We start from the raw sequence: 24,564 nt of genomic DNA, 5'->3' as shown, positions 1-24,564 counted from the left end.
CCGCTTAAGTTCCACCTTTACCCGACATTTCCCTTTACCTATCATGATGATCAATTTGATACAAAATGAATCGACAAGGATATGGTACAGTGGTACTAGAAGACTAGAATCTATCAAATTTTAATTTTGGCTCTCCCATTAAGTTGAATAAATAAATAATTGAATCCAAGGCATTATAAAAGAAGAAAGAAAGGTTGTGTCTTCTATCACACCATAAAATTGGAGAAGACGAGAAAGATGGAATCTCTGAATGTCAGCACAAAGAATGTTCATGGCATATGGCCCTTAGCATATGGCGCACTCTATCAAACAACATAACAGGGACATGTAGGACTTAAGGAGACTAACTAACTTGGGCTGATGTACTTGAACAATCGGTTTCTAACATTTAATAGCAGTACATATCAATTATCAAGCGTCCTAAGTTACTTCCATTGTTACTATCAGAAAAGAATGGATTGTATCATCATCTTTTTCTATGTAACTGATTGGTATCCACCTCAATGAACTGATGATGGAAGTTCATCTTTTTCTCTCAGGGGTAAGTAACAAGTATCAAGTTGGAAGGCCCATAAAGGAAGATAGCCATTGGATCAGCAATGCAATTGCAGTCGTCCTCCATGTTCCTCTGCATCAGGCATCTCTTCTCCATGGCTTCCAACTACTACCACTCGCGGCTTGACCATGAACTCGACAGAGCCAACTGCAGGCCTCACGTGCCTCCGTAAGACACGGTGAATTTCGACTGCACGTGCCCGACGATTGCTCCTATTTACAAGTACGGCAAAAAAAATACCACAATGACTTTCTTTTGAATGAAATAGTGAAACAGAGTGGAAGGTGGCTGCGACGGGGTAGGCAGCAGCCTCCGCGCGTGTTGGTAGGTGAATTTGGTTTCCACTTGCAAGTCTTCGGCTTCGGCTTAAGCCGAGCCAATTAACAACGCTCATTCTCTCTGTCTATTAAATTTATATTTAAATTTATACTTGAGAATATAATTATTTTTACGTTTACAAAATTATTTTAAGTTTGAGGGGAAAAAAGTTTAAATGCAATGGAAAATTTTAAAACGCAATATTTTTTTTTTAAAAGATCTGCCGTGTGCGATGTGCACACGGCAATTCTCTTGTTAAAGTCCATCTTTTTTTATCACCTTCTAGTTTATGGTCAACGAATTGACTTGGTCAACAGTCAACCACCACAAAGATGTTGTGGGCGGTGCCGTATTTTTCTTCGATAATCATCTTATTCCTTCTTATTTCAAGATTCAAAAGCATTTGATTAACAAAATGCATACACGTCATTAGTTTGAGCACGTGGGAAGGCACGGTTAAATTCACTAATGCTCCTTCCTTTCTTATGAAGTTATTTTTTCTAAGATTATGCTTCTAGATTTTGACGATATTAAAATATACGAAAATAAGAAAAAGTATAATCCTAGCTATTCTAATTTTCACAATTTAATTGAATTAAACGATGGACACTATGACACGAGAAGTAAAATGAAACAAAATAAATCACCATCAAGTCAAAATACGGTTGCTCATGTTGACCTAGCCGAGTTGATTTGAGCCGAGTGGAGCCGAGCCGAGCCGAAACCTAACCTCTTCACTATTGTCACCTCCATTTATTTATTTCGCGCCTGATGATCGGGTGTAGTTCCTTTCAGATATCAGAGAAATAAAGAGTGAGAATATCAAACAGATCTTATGTATATATATAGGCGATCAAATAGGTCTGCTTCGCCGCTCGCTTTAGGAAAAAAAAATCGCATTTTTAGTGAAGAGGGAAGTGGCGATGGGGATTTGGAGGAGGAGCGAGGCGGAGGCTGCGGTGGTAGAGGAGCTCTGGAAGGAGGTAATGCGTCAAACTGGCAGCGCCATAGGCAACGTGAGGAAGCCGGGGCCAGATTGCGTCCGGCTGAAGAGGGGCGGCGGAGCGGCGAAAGAGGGGCGCGAGGTGTGCGTCACCGGCGGCGTCTCCTTCGTCAGCTCCGCCATCGTTCAACGCCTCCTCCGCCGGGGATTCTCCGTTCGCCTTATCGTCGAGAGCCAAGGTACGTTTAATTGCTGTTTTCCGTCGCTTGTGTCCGATTCACTCCGTTCTAGGTTTTCTCATCGTCGAAAGAAAGGTGTCATTTTTAAACTCATTTTCGATATGTTCTTCATAAGATCTTTTTTTTTTCCCTTTTCGTTTCTGTGTTCGTTGTTTCAATCTTACGACAATTCTGACGAGAAGAACGACGCGATCTGACTCGGTATTTAATTTTCTCAGAGGAGATGGATAAGCTCTGCATGACGGATGTAATCCAGCACACCAGCCTACGTCCGGTGATGGCCGGAATCATGGACGTGGAAAGCTTGTGTCAGGCTTTCGACGGCTGCGCCGGCGTCTTCCACACCTCCTCGTCACTGGATCCCGGCGGCCTCTCTGGCTACTCTGTAAGTTCCTTGATACTAGAACAAGAACAAAAAAATTGGACTAACTGAGACTTTTACGTTCAAATTACTGAAGTAAAAGAGAAGAAAAAAACTTGTTTTGCAGAAACAAATGGTTAATATGGAGGTTCGAGTAGTGGAGCAAGTGATCAAAGCCTGCGTTAGGACAGAGTCCGTGAGGAAATGCGTCTTTACCTCCTCTCTTCTGGCTTGTACATGGCGGCAGAGTGACGGCCGGCGAGGTCCTTCCGTCGTCGACGAGCGTTGCTGGAGTGACGAGAGCCTCTGCCGGGACAAAAAGGTAGCATTTTGACTACCAAGATTCAATCTTTCCATCTGTCTGCAACTTTTGTAATTGTTTGAGAAAAGAAAAACAAAATTGCTGAATCGCAGCTGTGGTTCGCGCTGGGGAAGACGATGGCAGAGAAGGCAGCTTGGGAAGCTGCTCGAGGGAGCAACCTTCATCTAGTGACTGTGTGCCCGGCTCTCGTCACCGGCCCGGAATTCCACCGGCGCAACTCTACCGGATCCATTGCGTACCTCAAAAGTCAGTTCCACCGATCAATCTTGATCCAATATGATTCAGAAAACGACGATCGAACATTATTAACACTTGCTCTCTGCATCTGCTTATGTTGAATCGACAGGATCTCAAGAGATGTTTGCGGAAGGATTACTCGCGACGGTCGACTTGGAAACAGTAGCTGATGCGCACGTATCGGTCTACGAAGCAGCCGCCAGCGGGCGATATATCTGCTACGACCATATCGTTCAAAGGGACGAAGAGATGGAGGAACTGGAGCGGCGACTCGGAGTTCCGATCAGCCTCGCGGGCGAGATGCAGGCAGCCGGCCCTCCCGTATTGGAGCTGTCGAACCGGAAGCTTTTCCGGCTGATGAATTCAGGGAGGAGGTGTACTGACGATGTGTACTCTTTTCTTTCACGAGAACAATCCTAACCATTTTCGATACGCGGGCGTCGCCGGTGAACTCAGCGACGAAGATGGAAAAAATATATATATTCTTTTGTTATAGTTGAGTGGTGTCTTATAATTATTTTATAATTATATTATTTATTAAATAAATAAAAATTTATTATTATATATTTGATTGAATTTTAAATTTAATTATTGAATATTTGTAATACAATTTATAACATGAGTATTGTTAATTGGCTCGGCTTAAGCCGAAGCCGAAGCTGAGCCAGTGACTTGCAGGTGGAAACCAAATTCAGCTACCAACACGAGCGGAGGCTGCTGCCTACCCCGTCGCAGCCACCTTCCACACTCTAAACAAATCCACTCTGTTTCACTATTTCATTCAAAAGAAAGTCATTGTGGTACGTATTTTGTTTTGCCGTACTTGTAAATAGGAGCATTCATCGGGCACGTGCAGTCGAAATTCACCGTGTCTCGCTCCGGGACATAGCTAAGTTGGTTACGATAGAATAGACTTGCAAAATATGACAAGGATTCGAATCTCGACAAAGCTGAGCAATATCCTCCTTCATCGTGATCAACTGCAGTTTCTCGATTTAATTTCTCATAAATGGTCGTGAGGCCGATCGTGTGAGACCGTTAAATAGAGGATTCCACCTTTTTACAGAAAAAATTCACTGTGTCTTACGGAGGCACATGAGGCCTGCAGTTGGCTCTGTCAAGTTCATGGTCAAGCCGCGTGTGGTAGTAGTTGGAAGCCATGGCCCTTCCAACTTGATACTTGTTACTTGCCCCTGAGAGAAAAAGCCAAGCAACAACATCTTATTTGCAATGCAATGCTTGGAGCACAACATAAACTGGCAGGAAATATAATCATAGAATTGAAACAAGGAATGAACGTGATCCATGACCATATTAAGTAGAAGAGGCATAGCTATTAAAACTAACTGCTTTGTCGATACACAGAGCTGTTCCATCATCAGTTCATTAAGGTGGGAACCAATCAGTTACATAGAAAAAGATGATGATACAATCCATTATATTCTTTTCTGATAGTAACAATGGAAGTATTTAACTTAGGACGCTTGATAATTGATATGTACTGCTATTAAATGTTAGAAACCGATTGTTCAAGTACATCAGCCCAAGTTAGTCTCCTTAAGTCCTACATGTCCCTGTTATGTTGTTTGATAGAGTGCGCCATATGCTAAGGGCCATATGCCATGAACATTCTTTGTGCTGACATTCAGAGATTCCATCTTTCTTGTCTTCTCCAGTTTTATGGTGTGATAGAAGACACAACCTTTCTTTCTTCTTTTATAATGCCTTGGATTCAATTATTTATTTATTCAACTTAATGGGGGAGCCAAAATTAAAATTTGATAGATTCTAGTCTTCTAGTTCCACTGTACTTATCCTTGTCGATTAATATTGTATCAAATTGATCATCATGATAGGTAAAGGGAAATGTCAGAAGAAAGGTGGAACTTAAGTGGCCCTTGAGGCAATTGGTATATGTTTTTTGTGGCTGCTCCTAGGGGTGTTATGTTTTTTGTGAAAAAGATCAAGTTTAAAATTGGCTTACCAAAAAGCTGGAATATAATTTGTGGCATGTCCAAAGAATTTATGCTTCCTTATAATTTCAACTTCATAAAAGTATCAGGCTGTAGGATGTTTGTTCTTGAGTGAAAGAGAACAAAATTTGTCCAATTTCAACTCACATGTTGAAGAACTGTGTCCTCTGCCACACTCTCTGATGCTCACTTTCTTTTACTATAGGTTTTAAATAATCATGTATAACCATCTGTGCTTGAAAGATGCACTAAGTGGAGCCAAAGTATTTTTTGTATCAACAATTTTTTGTTCATAACTTTGCTATATGAATGAAATTGATCTCATTTTAAACCTCTAATCTGGATATAAGTCATGCATACGGTTAGTTTGCTATGTGTTTTATTGAAACTGGATCTTTCAACTTTATCTAGATGAAGTCTTAATTCCTGAACTATAATCATAATTGTTCATGTTGCAATGTCATCCTGTTTCCTATTGCAATCACCTTCTACATCACTTGGTTTATTCATTTCTTTGATGGCTTTTTTGTATCAACACATTTTATCATGTTTTTTTTTTCAGGATTACATCTTTGGTATGAGGATTGATTTTGTCAGAGGATCTTTTGCTTTATCTTTCAAGAATGTTAGCCTACTTATATGTCAAATTAGTTTCAAACTGCAATTGTATTCATATCAAGGTACCATTGAACATGACCATTATCAAAGATTCAAGAATGATTTTTCTTTGTACATCATATTAATGAACAACATTACCATACCATCTTGGATGAAGATTGTGCTGCAATGATTATTTAAAGATCTTACTTGTGTTGTCTTAATTCATCATTTGATTTGACCTTGAATCAAAAAAAAATTTTCCAATATAGGGCTTGGTGTTTTGTGACTTCAATAACATTCATCTTTCTTATTGGACTATTCATGCCATCTCATGGTTGGGATCATGTCCTCAGTCTGGGAGAATAATTTTTTTTTTTGATTTATTTTTTTATAGATGATTGTAAGGTTGATCGTGTGAGATCGTTGGATGGTGAATTTCATCTAGCTTTTAATGAAAAAGAAAGAATAATTTTAATTTTTTCGGCTTCTCTATCAAATGGTTGTCTGTGCATGCATAATTGATGTTTTCTCATTGCATACCAGAATAAGCAAGTCTTCAAGGAAAAGATCATTATTAGGCATCCTCGAGTCCTTTGGATTTATCACTTCAACTGTTCTTCAGTTCATTGTAATTATTAATTTTTTTTATAAAATTTATTTTTGATAATCTAACCCGTTATTTTCCTGATTTTTTATCACTTTAAGTAATATTCAATTAAAATCGAATCGAATTAATTGAAATTGAACTAAATTTTTTTAAACTAATCAAACTGACTGAATTTTTAAATAAAAATAAAACCAATAAAATATCAAAAAATTAAATGAAAAATCAAATTAATCAAAATAATTAAAATTTTTAAATATTACAGGAGATTTATTAATTAATTAAAATTTTATAAATTCATTTATTGTGAAATTTATTAATTTATTAATTTTAATTAATTTAATTTAATCGAATAAAAAATTTTAAAATTAAAATCAAATGGAATTAATTAATTTTAAAAAAAATAAAATTCTAAAATAACAGAACCAATTAGACCTGCGCCATTGTTAGCCGCTGGTTTCATCTTCCCTTGTAGTTTCATAATTTGTCGCTGATTATGATTTTTTTAATTTCTTTTTTTTAAAACAAATAAATAGCCGGTATATAAAATCTCAACTAAATAAAAAAAACTAATTATCTGAAATTTTCGTTAACTATCCAATGGGATTGGTAGTTATTTAAGTTAGAGTTCAATTAATAGATTAATTTGATTGCGATTAATTCGGCGGATTCATTAAACGAGACAAATTTTGCCTATAAATAGACGGTTAGTGGCTTTTCTGTCTCTCATTACTCTTCTCTTCATTCTCTTTTCTGGAGCGGATGCAGGTCTCGCCGTCGGGTCTTATTCTTCGACTGGGAGCCGGCTTGTGGCCTGAGGTAGCGTCGTCGGCGCTGCTCTTCTCGGTGCACTTCTCCTGGGTCCCGATACCTTCCACTCCGCTTGCTGTTGCAGGTGCCGACGACGCCAACTTTTTCTACGGCTCGCCCTTCTCCAACATACTACACGAATCTAGATGGGAACGAGAACGCCAAGCTAGACGGATGATGATTGAGATCGCCGGTAATCTCGTCGTCCCTGACGACATCCACTTTCTTGTCCACGCCTTCTGCGATTATAGTGAAGACGTGCTCGAAAGCTTTTACCAGCAAGGCGGCAGCGGCGGCGATCACTTGTACATATCCTTATTAATCCAGATCCCCGATGCTGCAGCCACCGCCGCAGCCGCCGGCACCACCGCCGCAGCCACCATCGGTGGCCCCTATGATCCTCCGCAGCCACCTCATCTTCCTGATCACGCAATCGTCGGTTCGTCCGATGAACCTTCGCGATCGCGACTTCAACTTCCTGACATCGTTTCGTATAATCATTTGCCCCGAATGTATTTCCCCGAGCTTCAATCGTCGCCGGTTATTTGGGGCGGCGGGGACGCCTCAGTGGATGTCGGGAACAATCCGGCGTCTGCCTCTGCGGTGCCGCAGCTCGAAAGAGTTGTCTTCGGGGCGGCCAACGGCAGCTGCCGAGAAACCTCCTGCGCCATTTGCATCGACGATTTCGAGTCGACCTCGGTGCTGTCGGTGATGCCGTGCGGCCACGGCTTCCACTCTGCCTGCCTCGACGAATGGCTCACACGAAGCAATTCGTGCCCTCTCTGCCGGTCTTCCCTTCCGGCCGCCAACTAGGACTGGCGCAATGCGCCATTGTTAACTGCTGAGTTGATGACTTACAGTATGTTCATAGTGTAATATAATTTAGAACATGTATAGATGCAAAATTTTCTCAATGCTGCATGCATAATGCATGTATAGAGGTACTAGTTACTGTGATTTATTATTATTTTTTAGAGAATTCTAGGGTTCTTAATTGGTAAGAAGATTTTTCATGCAGCAGAAATATTTTCTTTGTCGACATGAGCTATGAACCAGGCGTGATTTCTTGAGATCTGATGTAGGAGCATTTAGCACGATTAATTTGTCCTTTGATACAATTATATTCCTTTTGAACTGTGACGAGAAGAATTCGAAGCTACTAATTTCCTTTTTGGACCTTGAAGAAGGGCTATCGGAACTACCGACAAGAAAGATGACAAACTCATGGTCTCCTGCGGTTGGCACGGTTATATTGCAGCATTATGGTTTACTTGAATTGAATAGTCAAAATTTTAGATTTGGTCTAGGATTAATTTTCTTTTTAAAAAATTAATTTAAATTTTATCTTTTTAGTTTTTTTTAAGTTTTTGATATTTAGAGTAGTTTTGAAAAGTTTTATTTTTTTATATTTTAGGATTTTAAATTCGAATTGTTAAGATTTTGAGTCAGTTAAAAATTTTTTTTAGGATTTTATATTTGAAGTTTGTTTATAATTTTTAAGATTTCGAATATGTTAAAAAATTTTCTTTTTTATTAGAAATTTTTCTTAGGATATATAAACATATGAGTAATGTTTAAAGGAAAAGAAGTTTTGGTTATTTAAATATTTTTTTTTTTTGCTAAAACTCTAGAAGCGGTGTCGTCGCGACTTTCTACTATTTTTTTAAAATTTCTTAAACTTGTTCTCTCCCCAATTCTCCTCTAATCTTCCGCCTCCAAAATAATCACTATTTTGTCTAGCGTCAATTGGTATCAGAGCATTACTCGTAAGATAATCGCTATCCCGTTCGGCATTGAGATCCCATTTTTAACTAAACCTTTCATGTATAATTTTTGAATCTAAATGTCTCAACTACTGTAGCACATCTCACCATGATCTTCATTGTGAGTTCTATAAGTGTTTTTAATTGCCTCAATCTCCTTAATTCAACTCTTAATAAGTTGTTGTCATCTTCTCCTCCAATGAATAAGAAAAAAAATGTAAGTTGGGTCTCTTTAGATTCTTACACTATCTCGATCTAATTATGATCCAACAAAAAAATATTTCATTCCGATCCAACAAAAAGTAAACTAAGTGTACTAAACTAAAATGAAAGAATAATTTAGACCCTAAGTCTAATTTATTTTAGCAGGCCAGTTTTGTTTCTAATGTGTCTATTTCAGTTGCACCAATAACTCAGCAACTGATTTTTCAGCCAGAACTTTTTCATTAAAAGAGTGCAATAAAGACAATTATCCCTCTCTGGTGTGACTATTTAATCTAAACCCTAGAGTATATCTAGTATTTGATATTATTTGGAATCGTGTAAAGATAACAACAAAGGAAGAAATATATATAATTTAATGAAGGAACAGCAAACGGTAGATTAAGAATAGGAAGAATCCAGTAATTGGTAGGATTTGGAGGCTGAAATCCAACCACTTTCCAACAAATCAGATGTCGTGGTTGGTTTAAGTAGTTGCAGTAGTTGATCAAACTCCACGCGAGCTAATTAGTTCATTAGCGAAACTACAAATCTGAGTTTCGCTGCTCGTCGACCATCAAAGCTTTCCGCGATCGTCCATCTTCTTCTCCGTCGTTCAGTATATATACAGAGGAACACCTCTGCTCTGCTACAGAGAGTCGGCATTGTTCGTAGAAGACGAAGAGCTGAAAGTAGTCGGAATTGAGATGGTGAACTGGGTGGAGGCGCAGAAGCCGCTCATCCACTGGCTGGTGCGCGGCGCCGGCCTCCGCCGGAAGATCATCGAGATTGAGCCCGGCACCACCATGGCCATGTGGGTCCCCAAGCACAAGGACAGCCGCGGGAGCAACAGGGCTGAGGTCGTAGTGCCTGAAGATAAGTCCGCCTGCGTTAATGGCCGCCACGGCGACGAAGACGGGAAGAAGAAGAAGAAGAAGACGAAGAAGAGGAGGAAGGAGAAGGAGAAGGAGAAGCCGGCGGTGGTGCTGGTATTGTCAAAATCGAATTTTGATGCGTGCAATATAATTTGGGAGAGTGGAAGTGATCCATGGTTTCGTTTTCAGGTGCACGGCTTCGCGGCGGAAGGCCTCGAGACGTGGCAGTTCCAGTTCGGGGTGCTGGTGAGCCAGTACGACGTGTACATCCCCGACCTCTTCTTCTTCGGCGGCTCCTCCACCGCGTCCGCCGACCGGTCCCCGGGGTTCCAGGCGCGGTGCCTTTCGGCTGCTCTCGACGAGCTCGGCGTCCGCCGCTGCACGGCCGTGGGGTTCAGCTACGGCGGGATGGTGGCGTTCAAGATGGCGGAGCATCGGCCGGACCTCGTGCGTTCCCTCGTAATCTCCGGCTCCGTCTTCGCCATGACAGACTCTATCAGCCGCGCGACCCTCGACCAGCTCGGCTTTGCCTCCTCGTCGGAGCTCCTCATGCCGGAGTCCGTCAAGGGCCTCAAGGCCTTGCTCTCCATTTCCATGCACAAGAAACTCTGGTTCCCGAACTTCCTCTACAAGGATTTTCTTGAGGTACTCCGGCATTTCATCAAACACTTGTCTATAAAAAAATAAAAATAAATCCAAGAACACATTTTCTGTGAATTTGAACAGGTGATGTTTACCAACAGAAAGGAGAGAAAAGAGCTTCTTGAAGGTTTGCTCATCAGCAATAAAGACTCCAAGGTTCCTTCTTTAGATCAGGTACATTCAAAAGATTACTGAACAGACACAATTCCAGTTAATTCATCAAGAAAAAACATGAACCCTAATCTGTGAAACCCATGCAGAGAATTCTCCTGCTATGGGGGGAGAACGACAACCTATTCAACCTAGAGTTTGCCAAGGACATGAAAGAGTAAGTTCACAGCCATCATTTCTAATGATCATGGCTTCCTAACTCATTGCTCATGAACTGCAGGCAACTGGGAGAAAACACCACACTGGAAGTCATAAAGAAAGCAGGGCATCTTCTTCACATCGAGAGACCCTGCGTTTACAATCGCCACCTCAAGAAATTCCTTTCAGTTGTTCAAGCTGCAGAAGCAGAGGCAAAGCAGAGGCAGAGGCAAAGGAATGAGCAAACTCCAGACCTTTTTTATTATTCAGTTATTAAGTTTGTGAACTAGCATGATCATTTGTTTGTTTCCCACTTCAGACGGAATAAACAACTTCTGCTCTTGTTTGTTTGTAGTTTACATTACAAATTAAATCTTAAACAGTGCATCGATTGCAAACCATGAAGCATTAAGCCTGCATATACTAAATATTTAGTACAGAGATTTGATAGACAAGGCACTACAATGATCTCCTGGTTGATCTTTAATCTGCTTGGAGCTTCCATTGATTCTTCAACCTGCCACAAAATGAGAAAAACTGTTGAGTTGCTTATGGTCCTGGCTGAGAAGTCTAAATGAAGGCAGTAGCAAAGTACCACCCCTTGTGGTTGATGAAAGGTACGGAGCATATGGCATGTGGCCTTTCTCGATGAGGCGGATGTCCTCCACGAGCAGCTCGTAGTGGCGCTTCACTTCGTCGACGGTCTTCCCGCCGACCGCACGGGCTATGTTATGCCAGCGGTCCGGTGTGTCCTTGTCGTACACCGCCAGGGCCTTCTCAAACTTCTTGTTCTGCTTTGTGGTCCACGACGAGCTCGACGCCATGGCCTACTTAAGAGATCAGTTGGTGTTGGAGTTGGCCGGAGTGATGTGGCTGCTATTTATAAGGCCAAGTTACAGTCGATTGAAGAATAACAATACATTTAAGAATCTAAGCTCCGGTGAGTTAGGATCTAGTTGCAGGTTGATGCTACAAGAGACCCAAAAGGATGGGAACACCTTTGAAATGTGGTTCTTGTGATACAGATTCCGAGTGACAGTAAGAATCCATATCATTTACCTCATCTCCAGCCTTGTTTTCGGCATCATTCTTCACTCTGTGGTGCCAGTGTTGTTTGAATGCAGAGAATCTAATGCTTAACGCAGGGGAAGAACTGAATCAGGATCCTATTCTTTGCTGTTTCAGATGACGTGAAGTGGTAAAGATCCTTTTAGATATGATCCAATAATGTGCTTGACTTTAGCATCCAGAGAATCAGTCAAAGTCAACCTGATCCCATCCCTATTCCAGTCCTATTGATGATGGATTGTCACAGATCTGTGTGTTAGGTTGGCAGATCTACTGTTGGCCATGGAGTCAACTCTCCTCCTCTTCTCCGCCTTCTGCTTCCTCTCCTTCTTCTCCTTCTCCTTCCGCCCTGACGTCTCTCTTTCCGCCAGAAGCCCGCCCCAGCAAGTCCGGCTACCTCCCCGTCGCCCCCACCAAGTCCTCCTCGCCGGCGCCGGCGCCGGCGCTCTTCTTCGCATACTACGAAGCGCAGAGACCTCTGTCCCCGCTGGGTGACGCTCCGATCGTCCTCTGGCTCCAGGGCGGCCCTGGCTGCTCCTCCATGCTGGGGAACCTCTTCGAGCTCGGGCCCTTCCTCGTTTCCTCTTCCTCGTCGCTGTCTCTCCGCGCCAACCCCTTCTCCTGGAACCGCCGCTTCGGTCTACTCTTCATCGACAACCCCCTCGGCGCCGGCTTCAGCGTCGCCCCTTCCCCGGCCGACATCCCCCGGAACCAGTCCGTCGTTGCCGCTCAGCTCCTATCCGCCCTCCTCCACTTCCTCGCCTCCGACCCCTCTTTCCTCCGTCGCCCTTTCTTCGTGACCGGCGAGAGCTACGCCGGCAAGTACGTCCCAGCCCTGGGCCACGCCATCCTTCGCCACAACGCGGCCCTCCCGGCCGGCCGCCGCATCAACCTCGGCGGCGTCGCCATCGGCAACGGCCTCACGCACCCGGTCGCCCAGGTCGCCACCCACGCCGACTCCGCCTTCTTCTCCGGCCTCATCGACGAGCGGACCAAGGCCGAGATCGAGGCGCTGCAGGCCGAGGCCGTGCGGCTCGCCTCTGCGGAGCAGTGGCCGGAGGCCGCGGACGCGCGCGGAATCGTCTTGGAGCGGCTCCAGAACGCGACGGGGCTCGCGACGCTCTACGACCTGACCAAGAAGCGGCCATACGAGACGGGGCAGGTGGATCTGTTCCTGAACAGGGCCGAGGTGAAGGCGGCGCTGGGGGTGCCGTCAGAGGTGACGTGGGAGGAGTGCGGCGAGGAGGCCGGCGAGGCCCTGCACGCGGACGTGATGAAGAGCGTCAAGTGGATGGTGGAGGAGCTGGTGAGGGAGAGCCGCGTGCTTCTGTACCAGGGGCTGTACGACCTCAGGGACGGCGTGGTGTCAACGGAGGCGTGGGTGAGGGAGATGGAGTGGGAGGGGCTGGAGAGCTTCCTGAAGGCGGAGCGGAAGGTGTGGAGAGTGGACGGGGAGCTCGCGGGGCAGGTGAAGCGATGGGGGAGATTGACGCACGCCGTCGTCCATGGCGCCGGCCATCTTGTGCCGGCGGACCAGGGGAAGAGCGCGCAGGCCATGATCGAGGACTGGGTGATGGAGAAGGGTTTGTTTGGTAGCGCAGCGGATGGGGCCCCAACCAAGTGGAGCCCACACCGACAATAATGCAGTGGTGGCCTTATTTCCTGTTTTTTTGGGCCTTATTGATCTTGATAATAAAGGACATGAGCAATTGCCCAATTGGGATTCTTATGAAAATATCTTTATTTAGTTCTCTCTTGTTTTTTTATGGCTATTTTTTCTAAAAAAGTTTTTATAATTTTTTCAGCAGTCAAATAATTTAAATAATTTAGACAGATTAAATTAAAATTTTATTAATATATTTAAAATGAGTTTAGATAAATTGATCCACTTAGATTCATAATTAGTGTGAGTTGATTCATGAGTTGAAAAAATTTATTTATTTTAAATTTTAAAATTAAAATAAAAATTTAATAGATTAATGAACTTAATTCATCTAAATCATAATTTAATTTAATCAATTTAACTTAATCAATTTAAACTTAAATTTAAAATTTAATATTTTTTTGATAGATCGATGGGTTAGCCTGTCTAACTCGCAACTCGTCTTGGGTTAAATTGAATTAGAGATTTCTCAACTCGTTAAATTGGTGAATTAATCGGCTCTTACTTGATAGATTTTTAATGGATTGGTTTAGGTCGCTAACCACTCCACCATAGAACCAATTTATTTATTATTATTTTTTGTTGTTTTAAATATTAAAGGCTTCCAAAAGATTATTCATGTTGGGGAAATAATATTTGAGATGGTTATGGCTTATGGTTGAGTTTAACTAAAGTATTTTAATATATTTAACGATAGCTTTTAAGTTAAAATTTCGAAAATGGTTCTGTAAGAATTTTTCATCCATATAAATATCCTTCATTTTAATCAAATTTCAATTTTACATATAGATTCAATAATAGTATATATGTAAGACACCAAGTTTAAAATAATATAAATATTTATATAAAATCAAAATTTATGTGAAAATATGTAATTTAAAAATACATTTGTAAAGCTAAAAAATATGTAGAATACTGTATTTATTTTACAAATAAATAAAATTTGAAGATAAAAATTTGTCGAAAGTATAAATAGCGGCAACCTGTGCGACGGGCACGTGTAATTTCCGTATCGGCTCGGTTCCGGCTCGGTTCGATCCGCCATTGCCGCTTAAGCAGGGCACAAGAACCCCGCGACCGCGAGAGAGGGCGGCGTTCGGCGTTCTGCATTTGGTCATGGCGTCCAGGTTGATGTGGGCTTCGAAAGCCGCTTCCTTCCTCAGGATCTCTCTCTTCCCTCGAGCGTTCTCCACCGGTAAGCTCATGATCGGCCAGGCATTCTCTTTATTGGGTTTCGGTGGGTTGATGTTTGTTCTATTGGAGCAAAGTTTTAGTGATGCGTGGTTGACGATGAATCTGGGAGGTCTTGTTGTGTTTGATACTGAGATCTGTTGTTTTCTGAATGGAAGATCGATGTTTTTTTTCGTTTTTTTCCTCTTTCAATTGATGATTGGAACTCGGATCATTCGTGTTATTGCAAAAGTACGATTTTGTTTGCGATGATATTGATATTGTAGGTTTGATTTCCCATCTATATTTTCTTCATCAGGGTTGATCCGATTTTTTTTTTTTTTGCCGCTTTCCTGTGGAGTGATCGTGATTTGGATTTTTTGTGATTTAATCCAGTGAAAGTAAAGATGATCAGCGAAATAAAGTAAGAAGTTTGATCTTCGGTAGAAGATGAAATATGCAGAGTTCTGAGATCAGGAAATATCGAGAAAGCATGATCTTAGGACAGAAGTTAGTAAATGTTATACATGGTTCCAAGGATACATAAATGGTTTTTACCGTGTGATTGCTAGTTAAGTTGAGACAACGAAATGCCTTTGGTATTTTGCGAGAATTAAAAGTTTTGGGTGCGGGGATAGACAGTTTTCTGCTGGACTGTGTGCATCTCTTTATATAAATGGACCAGTCCAAAGATCAGCAAACCAACTTCAGCACTTGATTCTTGATGTTTATATTCTCTGATTTTCTTGTTATCCAGCTTAATACTTCCTCACCAACTTGTAATTGACATGCTTTTTCTGCGATGGCTGGAGAAATTAAGGCTGCTTAAATTCACTTTATGGGAGTTTGGAATAGTGTTACTATCATTGCCAATTGTTGGTGTTATTAACTAAATCAATTTTCTTTACAGTTATTAAGGATTTGAAGTATGCTGACACACATGAGTGGGCAAAAGTTGATGGCTCTTCAGTGACAATAGGAATAACCGACCATGCTCAGGTGATTTGAAATTTTTAGATATATTGTGTTATTGTCATTTGATAATTAATCACGTCACTGATGTAGCAAAACCTTGTTCCAAGATGTTATTACAACCGGCAATTGATGTAATCGTACCCAAGTGCAATGGTTGGGGTAAATTCCATGAAGGATGTCTCCAAATAGCTGTAACATGAATTGTTATAACAAAATTTCATTTGTGTGTGGAACCTGCTGTTGATGTTGTTAGCAAATGCCTTTCTTATTCCTTCTGGGTCTAGAGATGATGCATATAGTGATTGATACCCTACTTGAAATTTAGTTTCTTTGTCCTATAAAGTTCCTCAACCATGACACGTTCTAAACAAAGAATTGGATGAATTTTCAAATCCATATTTTCCTTCAAGGAAGCTTAGGTCTATAATGAAACCTATTCTTTCTTCCACGGCATGAAGGATATTCAATTTTGTTCGTATGTGTCTATTGAACTCATGAAAGTAATAAAAGGAAGGAATGTGGGTGGGCTAATGAGCAGTAATGGTGCTATGTCTCTTCATATCATAAAATATTTCTTCCTATTCTTAATCTACTATTTCCTGTTCCTACATTAAATTTTATATATCCTTTAACCAATTTTTATGTATTACCTTCCAGGATCATTTGGGTGATGTTGTGTATGTCGAATTGCCAGAAGTCGGCACCAATGCGAAGCAGGGAAAGAACTTTGGTTCAGTCGAAAGTGTTAAGGCAACCAGTGATGTAAATTCTCCTGTTTCTGGAGAAATAATTGAAGTCAACTCCGAGCTAAATGGTTCTCCTGGATTGGTGAGTTATTAGTGATTACGCCTGAAATTATCATGCCATCATTTCGTTAAAAAAAAAGAATGTTTTCTCCAAGTTGTCACATTATTAATGTCAACTGTATGTTTATCATGCAAACAACTATCTTTTTCCTGTTGTGGTGGTGTCGTTCTTGTCAATCATACAACATAAGCCTTAATCAACTGAACCTTTGCTAGATTTTTGAAGGGTATTTCATGTTTTAATTAGCTTCTATTGATTGTGGTTGTTATCCTTACATGCTTCCAAATAACAGCAAATACTAGATATACTCTAGGGTTTAGATTAAATAGTCACACCAGAGAGGGATAGTTGTCTTTATTGCACTCTTTTAATGAAAAAGTTCTGGCTGAAAAATCACCTTGCAAAATTACATCATCTTGCTGAGTTATTGGTGCAACTGAAATAGACACATGAAAACAAAACAGGCATAGCTGAGTTGGTTACTGCAGAAGATGAAAACAAAACTGGCCTGCTAAAATAAATCAGTCCTAAGTCTAAAAATCATATTTTGTGTTATATCCATAGGGTCTAAATTATTCTTTCATTTTATTTCTAGTACACTTAGTTTACTTTTTGTTTGATCAGAATGAAATATTTTTTGTTGGATCATAATTAGATGGAGCTAGTGTAAGAATCTAAAGAGACCCAACTTACATTTTTTTTTTCTTATTCATTGGAGGAGAAGATGACAACAACTTACTAAGAGTTGAATTAAGGAGATTGAGGCAATTAAAAACACCTATAGAACTCACAATGAAGATCATGGTGAGATGTGCTACAATAGTTGAGACATTTAGATTCAAAAATTTACATGAAAGGTTTAGTTAAAAATGGGATCTCCTGAGATGGAAAGAAATCACGCCTGGTTCATGGCTCATGTCAACAAAGCAAATATTTCTGCTGCATGAAAAATCTTCTTACCAAAGAACCGAGAATTCTCTATTTATTTTCCTACATTGTCGAAATATTTCTTCGTATGTATTCATCAGTTAACATGCCCACATTCCGTTGCTTTATCTTTGACTTGATTCAGATTAACGGAAGTCCATTCGAAAAGGGTTGGATTATAAAGGTCAAAATGAGCGACGCAGGAGAACTGAACTCGTTGATGGACTCCGAGCAGTATTCCAAGTTTTGCGAGGAAGAAGATGCTAAGCATTAAGAAAGTGACTCAAGCTTCTTGAGTCGGATCAGAGTTTTGTGTTTCCAATAATCCTTACAATTTCAATTCTCCTTTTGCATCGGTAAGGCAGCCTATGAGAAAAATTTCTGGAACAGGTTGAGCAAAACACTTGTTAACTAGTATCTCATGCATGCACTTAGAAAATTTTGCATCTATACATGTTCCAAATTATATTGCACTATGAACATACTGTAAGTCATAGAATCACCAGGTAACGCACTGCGCGAGTCCTAGTTGGCGGCCGGAAGGGAAGACCGGCAGAGAGGGCACGAATTGCTTCGTGTGAGCCATTCGTGGAGACAGGCAGAGTGGAAGCCGTGGCCGCACGGCATCACCGACAGCACCGAGGTCGGCTTGAAATCGTCGATGCAAATGGCGCAGGAGGTTTCTCGGTAGCTGCCATTGGCCGCCCTGAAGAAAACTATTTCGAGCTGCGGCACCGCAGAGGCCGACGCCGCATTGGACGGACCGATGATTGTGTGAGGAAGATGATGCCGCAGCGGAGAATAGTAGGGGCTGGTGTTGACTGTGGCGGTAGCGTAGGCGACGGCTGTGGAGGTTGCGGCGGCGGCGACGGTGAAGGGGATATGGAGAAATACAGATATGGACAAGTGACCGCCACCGCCGGCTTGCAAGTAGAAGATTTCGAGCGCGTCCTGACTGAATTCGCAGAAGACGCGGACGAGAAAGTTGATATCGTCCGAGCCGATGAGGTTGCCGACGACCTGAATTATCATGCGTCTAGCCTCACACTCCCGCTCCCATCTAGATTTGCGCAGTATGCTGGAAAAGGACGAGCCGAAGGAAAAGGTGATGTCGTTGACGCCGGCAGCAGCAGGCGGAGCGAGAGGCATCGGGACGCAGCTGAGGCCCCAAGCCTCGTCGAGCCACGCACCAGCTCCCAGTCGAACAATAACACCCCGCGGTGACATCCGAATCCGCTCCATTAAAGCGACAAGTAACAAAGACAGAAAAGCCAATAACCTTCAATTTATAGACAAAATTTGTCTCGTTTAATGAATCCGCCGAATTAATCTCAATCAAATTAATCTATTAATTGAAATCTAAATTAAATAATTCTCTTCCTATTGGATAGTTAACGAAAATGTCAGATAATTAGGATGAAAAATTCTTATAGACTATTTTTTTTTATTTGTTCATATTTTATATACAGACTATTTATTTGTTTTAAAAAAAGAAATAAAAAAATCTTAATCAGTAACAAATTATAGAATCCGCTCCATTGAAACTACTGAATTGTAACCGAGCAAGTTCTTAATTGAAGTTGGATTCTGTCTAAGATATCAATTTTTAATTGGAATTAGGGTTGAGTAAAAATTTGATTAAATCAAATAAATTGATTAAACCGTTCAAATTTAAAAATTTAATTTGGTTATTTCAAAATTTTAATTATTTTTTTTAAAAAATTGATTAATTTGGTTCAGTTTCAATTTTAAAATTTTTTATTCAGTTAAACCGAATAAATCGAACAAACTAAATTAATCAAAATAAAAAAAATAATTTATAAATTTCTTGAGTAACTTATAAATCTTTAACTAATTCGTAAATTTTTCATAATATTTAAAAATTTTGATTATTTCGATTAATTTGATCGAAAACCAAATTAATCGATATTTTATCGATTTGATTTGTTTAATTTTTATTTAAAAATTCAATTGGTTCGGTTTTTAAAAAAATTTGATTTAGTTCGATTTTAATTCAGTTCAATTTAAATTGAATACTCAGCCCTAATTGGAATAGGATTCGATTTAAGATTTAATTGAGATTGATTCTAACTTGATTGGAGATTTTGCCTCGCTAAAACAACAAATAATAAGTTTAAGAAATTATAATATACAACATTGTTCCGTGAGAAACAAAGTGTACACTGTAGTTAGCGGCGGCGGTGGCCGCGGCATTGGCGGTGGATATGTCTAAGTCATTGTCACCGTCGCCGCCTTGCAAGTAGAAGCTTTCGAGGTTACTGACAAGCTGAATTATCATGTGTCGAGTCAGTGTCGAGCCTCGCGCTCAATGGCAGAGCCAGCCCGAGTGATTTATCCGGGCTGATCTCAAACTGTCGGCCACGAAAGCCGATCTTGATGCTGCCACCCAGGCTACTCTTCTTTTTTTTTTTTTTTTTTTCCCATAGTAAATGGGAACTTCTCTCCTTCCCCGGGCTACAGCCCGGGTAGCCTTGAATGTGGCTCCGCCCGTGCTCGCGCTCTGTGTGCCCGGCTCTCGTCACCGGCCCGGAATTCCGCCGGCGCAACTCTATCGGATCCATTGCGTACCTCAAAAGTCAGTTCCACCGAACAATCTTGAACCAATCTGATTCAGAAACGATCGACGATCAAACATTATTAACACTTGCTCTCTGCATCTGCTTATGTTGAATCGATCAGCCTCGATCGCGGCTGATGAATTCAGGGAGGAGTTAGTGTGTACTCTTTTCTTTCATGAGAACGATCCTAACCATTCTTCCAGTGATGGATACGCGGGCGTCGGCCATGAACTTAGCGCCCATGAACTTAGCGACGAAGATGGCAAAAATATATATATTCTTTTTTCATCAGCTTCGAGATTCATTATAATCTCCAATCAAATATTAATAAATAAATTTTAAATATACAAAAACTCAGACAAAATTATCACTAGATTTTATAAAATAAAATCATGTAAGACAATATCCTATAAAATAATTAAGATTATGTAAGACCAAATCTTATACATTAGGATTAATTTTTAAACACATAAAGACTAAGACAAAATTATCATAAAAACTCGGATAATAATTAAACTTTTAAATTATAAAATACGTAGCCTGCGGCGGGCTACAGTGGCGGCGGGAGCTGTGGCAGCGGCGGCGGCTGTGGTGGCGATGGCAGCGTATGTAGCAGTGGCGGCAGCGTATGCAGTAGTGGCGGCGGCACGGGCTACCCTGCGGCGAGCTGCGATAGTGGCGGCGGGAGCTGTGGCAGCGGCTGCGGTGGCAGCGTATGCGGTAGCGGCGGCAGCATATGCGGTAGCGGTGGCTGCGGTGGCGGCGGCGGCGGTTGCGGTGGCGGCGGCAGCAGTGGCAATAGTGACGCGGGGGTGGTGGCTACGGCATTGGCAGCGGCGTTAGGGATCTGGAGAAATACAGATATGGATAAGAGACCGCCGCCGCCGCCACCTTGCACACCTTGCAAGTGGAATAGCGCGTTCTGACTGAAGTCGCAGAAGAGGCGGACAAGAAAGTTGATGTCGTAGAGGCTGACGAGGTTGCTGATGACCTGAATTATCATGCATTTAGCCTCGCGCTTCCGCTCCCATCTAGATTCGTGCAGTATGCTGGAGAAGGGCGAGCCGAAGGAAAAGGTGACGCCGGCAGCAGCAGGCGAAGCAAGAGGCATCGGGACACAGTTGAATCAAGCGAAGCAAGACGACCAGCGTCGACGTCTCGTCGGGATACATGGTGGCTCTCAGTCGAACAATAACACCCCGCGGTGATATCCGAGACATCCGAATCCGATCCATTGAAGCGATAGTAATAAGATAAAAAAAGGTAGTAACCTTTTATTTATAGACAAAATTTGTCTCTGTTTAATGAATCCGCCGAATTAATACCAATCAAATTAATATATTAATTGAAATCTAAATTAAATAAATCCTTCCCATTGGATAGTTAACGAAAAATTTGGCTAATTAGTTTGAAAAAGTCTTATAGACTATTTCTTTTTTTTTTTTTGATTTGTTCACTTCAGATTTTATATACAGGCTATTTATTTGTTTCAAAAAAAAGAAATTAAATAAATCCCTTCCCATTGGATAGTTAACGAAAAATTCGGATAATTAGTTTGAAAAAGTCTTATAGACTATTTCTTTTTTTTTTGATTTGTTCAGATTTTATATACAGGCTATTTATTTGTTTCAAAAAAAAAAATCTTAATCAATAACAAATCGTGAAAATAGCATCGGGAATTATCCGTGAAATATTTCCTATAATTATAGTTCAGGAAATATTGCGCACGGGTAACTAAATCCAATTATTCACGGGTAACTATACTTATAATAGATAAGAAATATTGTACCCAAATGGCTAAGCACTTGTGGACTTAGGAGGTGTTTGGTTTTAAGTTGTATTTTTTCAACGGAAAGTTGGGGTTGAAAATATGTAAATGTATAGTTGGGGTTGAGAAAAGGTTGAGAAAATATAAATGTAAATGAAGTGTTTGGTGAATATGAGGTTGAGTTGTATTTTGGATGTCCATTTACTTATTTACCTTTACTAAGAAAATTAAAAAATTCTTATATATTTTTCACAAGGATAGATGTGTAATTTGAACTTTTATGTTGGCAAAAAGGACCTCCACAAGTCCTTTTTGCCAACCCCCAATTTCCGATTACTCCAACCTCATATGTACATTCACCATCTAAACCCAAACACCCATCATTTGTCCATTGCACAAATTTTGAGAACTCAACAGAATATTTACATTTGGAGAACCTTAAACCAAACACCCCCTTAGCTATAAACTAAATTCAATTATTAAACTAAGATATGATCTTCAGAAACAGTTGTGAGCCATTGTCACTACTATGTCATCAAGGGAGGGAGCATCTTGAGGAACTATAGATAGATGACTCCTGGGAGGGAAAGAAGACTCTGCTCTTTCAAATTTCTAGAAAGTAGAAAATAAATACCACTTTCAATATATTCATCCTAACAGTACTAACCTTTCAAATTTAGTGTATTGCTAGCATACAAATCACAAAATATGAAGAATCTATGAATAATCTAGACAACCAACAGTATTCACAAGAGATTAATCTGATAGCTTATTCATGCTTGTCATGCAATAAATAATTCCTCAATTTACACTATCTATAATTATTAGGGAAGAATCTTATTTAAAATCTATAGAAGGGGTTAGGATCCTATGTATATTGGGGTATCTTTAGCTTAATAATATTTCCGTCTTCCTTAGCTGTTTTTGTGAGGTCAGACTTTTTTTAGTGACACAATGAGTTCATGATATGTCAAAGTGTTTCAATTGCTCAAACTAAGACAATGTAAGAAAAAGCCAAAATATAAATCTAGAAGATCATACAGCAAGTAGAGGATAAGCAATCAGTTACTTGCAAAGAGCTGCAAAAAATTAAGATAAACACTCATAAGCGTACCATCCTGTAATGAACTTCTTTGAGGCCCAACTTCGGATTACTTTATAAAATGCCTACAAGCACAAGTCAAATTTCTCAAGTTTGTTTCCTTAATACCAGTGTCAAGAAGTAAATGGATTGTGGAGGTTTTGGTGGTCTCTCATGGGAAAAAAAACATGTATAAATAATAATAATAATAATAATAAAAGGTCTACCAATGTTTTGTTTCATCTTCCTCTTCAAGATGATAAGCAGTTGCTGAGAGAGACGGTTTGAAGATTTGTCAGCGTTATCGCGAGGAACGTAACGTTTCGGCCGTTACGAGGGGTGAAGTTTTTTTTTTTTGTTTCTAATTTTTTTATAGTGAGAAGAAAAAAAAATCTTACGTTGACATTTTGACTACAAAACCAAGAAATCCCACCGCCGTTCTTCCTCCTCTCCAGTTTCCATCTCGCTCACTCCATCGATCGATCTGCTTTTCGTAGCGCTAGGGTTTCGCGGCGTCGACTCCGATCCCGTCGCCGCGCGGATGGCTGCTCGCGTCCTCGCCTCGCTGCTGCTTGCTCTCCTCCTCCTCGCGGCCTCGGCCTCTGCCGAGGGCGGCCGCCGGGGCCTCCACGCCTACGTGCCGTCCAGGAAGCGCGCGGTTCGCGGCGCGACTGGGGCGGACTGCGGCGCGATGGCGTCGAGGGCCGAGTGCCTTGGGCGGTCGGAGTGGTGCCGGTGGTGCCGCAGCGACGCGCTCGACGACATGTGCTTCGTATCCGCCGAGGCCTGGCGCCTCCCCCGCCAGATCTTCTCCTGCGAGGCCCCCAGTTCCTGATGATCCGCTTCTTCCTTCCATTTCAATCTCTATCTACGGTATTGCGATCGATCTGCCTTATCGTTGATTAAAAATTGAATCTTTGTTGTTGGAGTTTTCTTCGATCGCCGAAAGATCGCTGCTTGAGTGCTTGGTGATCTTGTTGATGTCCGTGTGGGCATGATCAATGCTGGATCTGGTATTGCAATTACAAGATTTGAGTTGTTTAGAGTGCGAAGCGACTAAATTTTCTCGATTGAAGCAAATACATTCGGACATCACGATGTTCTCACACTGAAATCGAAAAATAAACAAATAAAATCACTGTTCTAGGAAGGGATTCCAAGAAATTTTACTGTTTTTAATTGTTTTTATCTTTGATTTGGGCGAACTGTTTCCAAATTTTTGTTTCTGGTTTGCGTTCTCAGGAAATAAATCTATAAATCAATCACACACACACAAATATTTTTCGCATTGAATATATTTGATTTATCTATGAGAAAATATTGTAAAATTTTAAAAAACATAGATATAGATTTTAAAATAAAAATTAGATATACAAAGGGGGGAAACATACTACCCATTGATCGGGCCTTATTTCACATTTTCAATCACTTGGCATTTTGCGCACTCGATATTCAGTGGTGATTTTGATATATTAGACAACATTTGTAAATACGCTTTATCGGAGTATAATTGAATTAGTTATTACGTCTCTTTCGTGATCAGTTATAATCTTTCAATTTACTTTTTCATAGATGATCGTGAAATCGATCGTGTGAGATCGTTGGGATGACGGATTCTATCTTTTGTTGAAGAGTTAGTTATTATGGGACAGATTTATTGAAGTGAATAAGAGTTGAATTTTGATTAAGTTGACACAATGTATTCTCTTGTAGTGATTAATTATAATTTTTTAATTTACCATCCCAATGATCATGAGGTTGCTGGAAAAGTTA

General features: G+C 40.8%; 6 protein-coding genes across 6 annotated transcripts; 5 read left to right on the top strand and 1 right to left on the bottom strand.

Moving 5' to 3' along the window:
* The first annotated feature begins 1,758 nt into the window (after nt 1-1,758).
* Nucleotides 1,759-3,469, top strand: LOC141829605 (cinnamoyl-CoA reductase-like SNL6). Its single transcript, XM_074717116.1, has 5 exons — nt 1,759-2,056; nt 2,275-2,441; nt 2,545-2,739; nt 2,832-2,985; nt 3,086-3,469. The coding sequence occupies exons 1-5, from the start codon at nt 1,798-1,800 to the stop codon at nt 3,394-3,396; spliced, it is 1,086 nt and encodes a 361-aa protein (XP_074573217.1). The 5' UTR covers nt 1,759-1,797; the 3' UTR covers nt 3,397-3,469.
* A 6,035-nt stretch (nt 3,470-9,504) lies between these two features.
* LOC141829682 (uncharacterized) lies at nt 9,505-11,112 on the top strand. The gene is made up of 5 exons (XM_074717205.1): nt 9,505-9,916; nt 9,992-10,447; nt 10,529-10,618; nt 10,705-10,772; nt 10,836-11,112. Exons 1-5 carry the CDS (start codon nt 9,635-9,637, stop codon nt 11,041-11,043), a joined length of 1,104 nt encoding a protein of 367 aa, XP_074573306.1. The 5' UTR covers nt 9,505-9,634; the 3' UTR covers nt 11,044-11,112.
* A 77-nt stretch (nt 11,113-11,189) lies between these two features.
* On the bottom strand, nt 11,190-11,656 carry LOC141829686 (protein RADIALIS-like 2). The gene is made up of 2 exons (XM_074717210.1): nt 11,352-11,656; nt 11,190-11,270 (listed from the first exon to the last, which is right to left on the bottom strand). Exons 1-2 carry the CDS (start codon nt 11,575-11,577, stop codon nt 11,266-11,268), a joined length of 231 nt encoding a protein of 76 aa, XP_074573311.1. The 5' UTR covers nt 11,578-11,656; the 3' UTR covers nt 11,190-11,265.
* Nucleotides 11,657-12,059: 403 nt separating this feature from the next.
* Nucleotides 12,060-13,623, top strand: LOC141829681 (serine carboxypeptidase-like 50). Its single transcript, XM_074717204.1, is given in 2 exon segments — nt 12,060-12,163; nt 12,165-13,623. Coding segments are annotated over 2 exon segments (1,359 nt in total). The 5' UTR covers nt 12,060-12,103; the 3' UTR covers nt 13,464-13,623.
* Nucleotides 13,624-14,515: 892 nt separating this feature from the next.
* LOC141829685 (glycine cleavage system H protein 2, mitochondrial-like) lies at nt 14,516-17,839 on the top strand. Its single transcript, XM_074717209.1, has 4 exons — nt 14,516-14,679; nt 15,565-15,653; nt 16,287-16,457; nt 17,509-17,839. Exons 1-4 carry the CDS (start codon nt 14,601-14,603, stop codon nt 17,635-17,637), a joined length of 468 nt encoding a protein of 155 aa, XP_074573310.1. The 5' UTR covers nt 14,516-14,600; the 3' UTR covers nt 17,638-17,839.
* Nucleotides 17,840-23,211: 5,372 nt separating this feature from the next.
* LOC141830211 (uncharacterized) lies at nt 23,212-23,913 on the top strand. The gene has a single exon (XM_074717694.1). The coding sequence runs from the start codon at nt 23,333-23,335 to the stop codon at nt 23,624-23,626; it is 294 nt and encodes a 97-aa protein (XP_074573795.1). The 5' UTR covers nt 23,212-23,332; the 3' UTR covers nt 23,627-23,913.
* The last annotated feature ends 651 nt before the right edge of the window (nt 23,914-24,564 follow it).

Source organism: Curcuma longa, chromosome 5 (genome assembly GCF_044706935.1).
Source record: "Curcuma longa cultivar G26 ecotype Majalengka, Jawa Barat chromosome 5, ITB_CL_G26_1.1, whole genome shotgun sequence".
NCBI lineage: Eukaryota > Viridiplantae > Streptophyta > Magnoliopsida > Zingiberales > Zingiberaceae > Curcuma > Curcuma longa.
This window is presented reverse-complemented; position numbering and strand designations above follow the sequence as displayed.